Raw genomic sequence first — 1,985 nt, 5'->3', positions numbered from 1 at the left:
ATGCCCGAAACACGCTGTCCCACCGAATCTGAGCTCTGCGACGCAATGCGCGGCCGGTCCGTCACGGCGGGTTGGGACGTAGTCGTTTCCTACCGCGTCTCCCGCCTCAACGAGATTCTTGGCAGGCTCTGGGAAAAGGGAAATCTATCCGATAGTATCAAGATCAATGTCCCACACACGCAGGATGGTGTGCGGATGCTATTTGACGTTAACCTACTGAGGCCGACCCTTGATTTTGTCCTCGATGGCGCTGCAGATGCCCATCTGCAGATGGGATTCGAGGGTTATTGCTACTATTACACCGGGGATGTGATATCCAGCAAAACGAGGATATTCGCCGGTCAGTACGAAATCGGGTTTCAGGTCCCCCTCGTCAGCATGCCCGCCGCAAGTGTCAATGGTATCAACCCTGCAAATTGGGTCGATCCCTCCGGGCACCCGGAGAAGCTGGTATGTTGAGTCTTCTTGTGTATACTACCAATGGAATAAAAGCTAATCTCATCCGTGGATGAACAGGGCGGCCTGGCAGGCGACACGATCGCCTTTCTCGACCCTCACGACCCACACGCAACTCAAAACATTGTCTTTAAATTCCATGATATCCCCAAAAAGAGCTGGGTGCTTCACAGTGTTGATGCACAAGGCAACAAAAATCCCAACGTAGACCTGGATATGTCTCGATTCTCCGACGAGCTGCACACTTGGTTCGTTAAAAGTGTCAGGGCAGTAGACTATACCGTTGCAAGAGTCACAAATACAAAACCCTCGGATGATAAAACCACCTACCTCCGGCCCCAGGAGTTTGTCTTTGCCTCCCATGGCCAGGGGCCATCAGCCGTCCTCAGCATCTACATGAAGACGGTCGATAGTGGTTTCGCCTCCGGCGACAAAGCGCCGCAGTTCAAATTCACGACTCCCAACGGCGTCACTGTTGAGCTCCCAGTGCCCAAGGACTCAGAGGCAAGCATTATAATCCGCCACGAGCTCATGCGAGAGAGACTTTTCCTCCCCCATCTTAAAAAGACCTTTGAGATCAAAGACGACAACCCGGATCCGGTGTCGAACGATTTGGGAAATGGCGAGGAGGGCTTTAGATTTAAAATCAAAGTTGACCGAAAATGGATCAAAGGAATGGAGAACCCGTTGGGGCACCTCTGGATGAGTAACATCCTCACCCCCCAATTCCTTATCGACCTCAAACAAAGCCCACTTACCCTCACCATCAGCGGGGGAAAAGCTCACTGGGCTCTTGACTACACCAGCCCTCGATTAGGGTGGCAACGCAACTTCCACTTCGGCGGAAAGGGCCTTATAGGCGCGGTCATTGTAGAGGCCAAGGTCAATAAGGTTTGCCTCCAAGTTTCTCCGCGCGTCTACAGCTTTCTTGCCTCCCCACTAACAAGCGTGTAGGAGATGCCGATACTCTCATCGAATGCAACCCTAAGCTCGACACCTCTGACGTTCAAGGCGTCAGATATTAAAATCACGATAAAGGGCGCGCCTCAGATAAAGCGGGAGCTGAGTTTCTTTGAGTCGATTTTCGCCGGGCCTCAGTATGACCGAAACATCTGGGATGATCATGTTCCGGACGAATGCAAGAATCTCGAGGTTGGATTTCCAGACTTCAGCATTAGTCTTGCGAGCCTGGATTATGTTGCCACCAAGAACGTCTTTGCTTCCTCACAGGATATTGTACAGATCAATACGGGCAAGGGGATGCTTTCACCCCACGATGTCATGTTGTTAGGAAGGATTGCCGACCCGTAACCGGAAGTTACAGTTTATAAATTTACTCCAATCCCACTTGGTGGTACCAAACAAGCACCCGGCACAGATCACTATAAGCATGTTCATACTGTAGTTAGATTTATAAGATCTTTTGATTGAATTAATATTTTGAGATATCCTTGGCGCGCCGCTCTTATTTATTTTCGCGTACAACTTGCTTGATTTATTACTGCATACAAAATAGATTATTTTATACT

The 1,985-nt window shown here is 49.9% G+C and overlaps 1 protein-coding gene across 1 annotated transcript; it reads left to right on the top strand.

Moving 5' to 3' along the window:
- Positions 1-1,767, top strand: LAJ45_07764 (uncharacterized protein; the record flags this gene model as incomplete). The annotated part of the gene is made up of 3 exons (XM_046117319.1): positions 1-450; positions 517-1,347; positions 1,411-1,767. 3 exons carry the CDS (start codon positions 1-3, stop codon positions 1,765-1,767), a joined length of 1,638 nt encoding a protein of 545 aa, XP_045969615.1.
- Positions 1,768-1,985: the final 218 nt, after the last annotated feature.

This window comes from Morchella importuna (assembly GCF_003444635.1).
Source record: "Morchella importuna strain M04M26 chromosome Unknown Morimp01GS025, whole genome shotgun sequence".
Taxonomy (NCBI): Eukaryota; Fungi; Ascomycota; class Pezizomycetes; order Pezizales; family Morchellaceae; genus Morchella; species Morchella importuna.
This window is presented reverse-complemented; position numbering and strand designations above follow the sequence as displayed.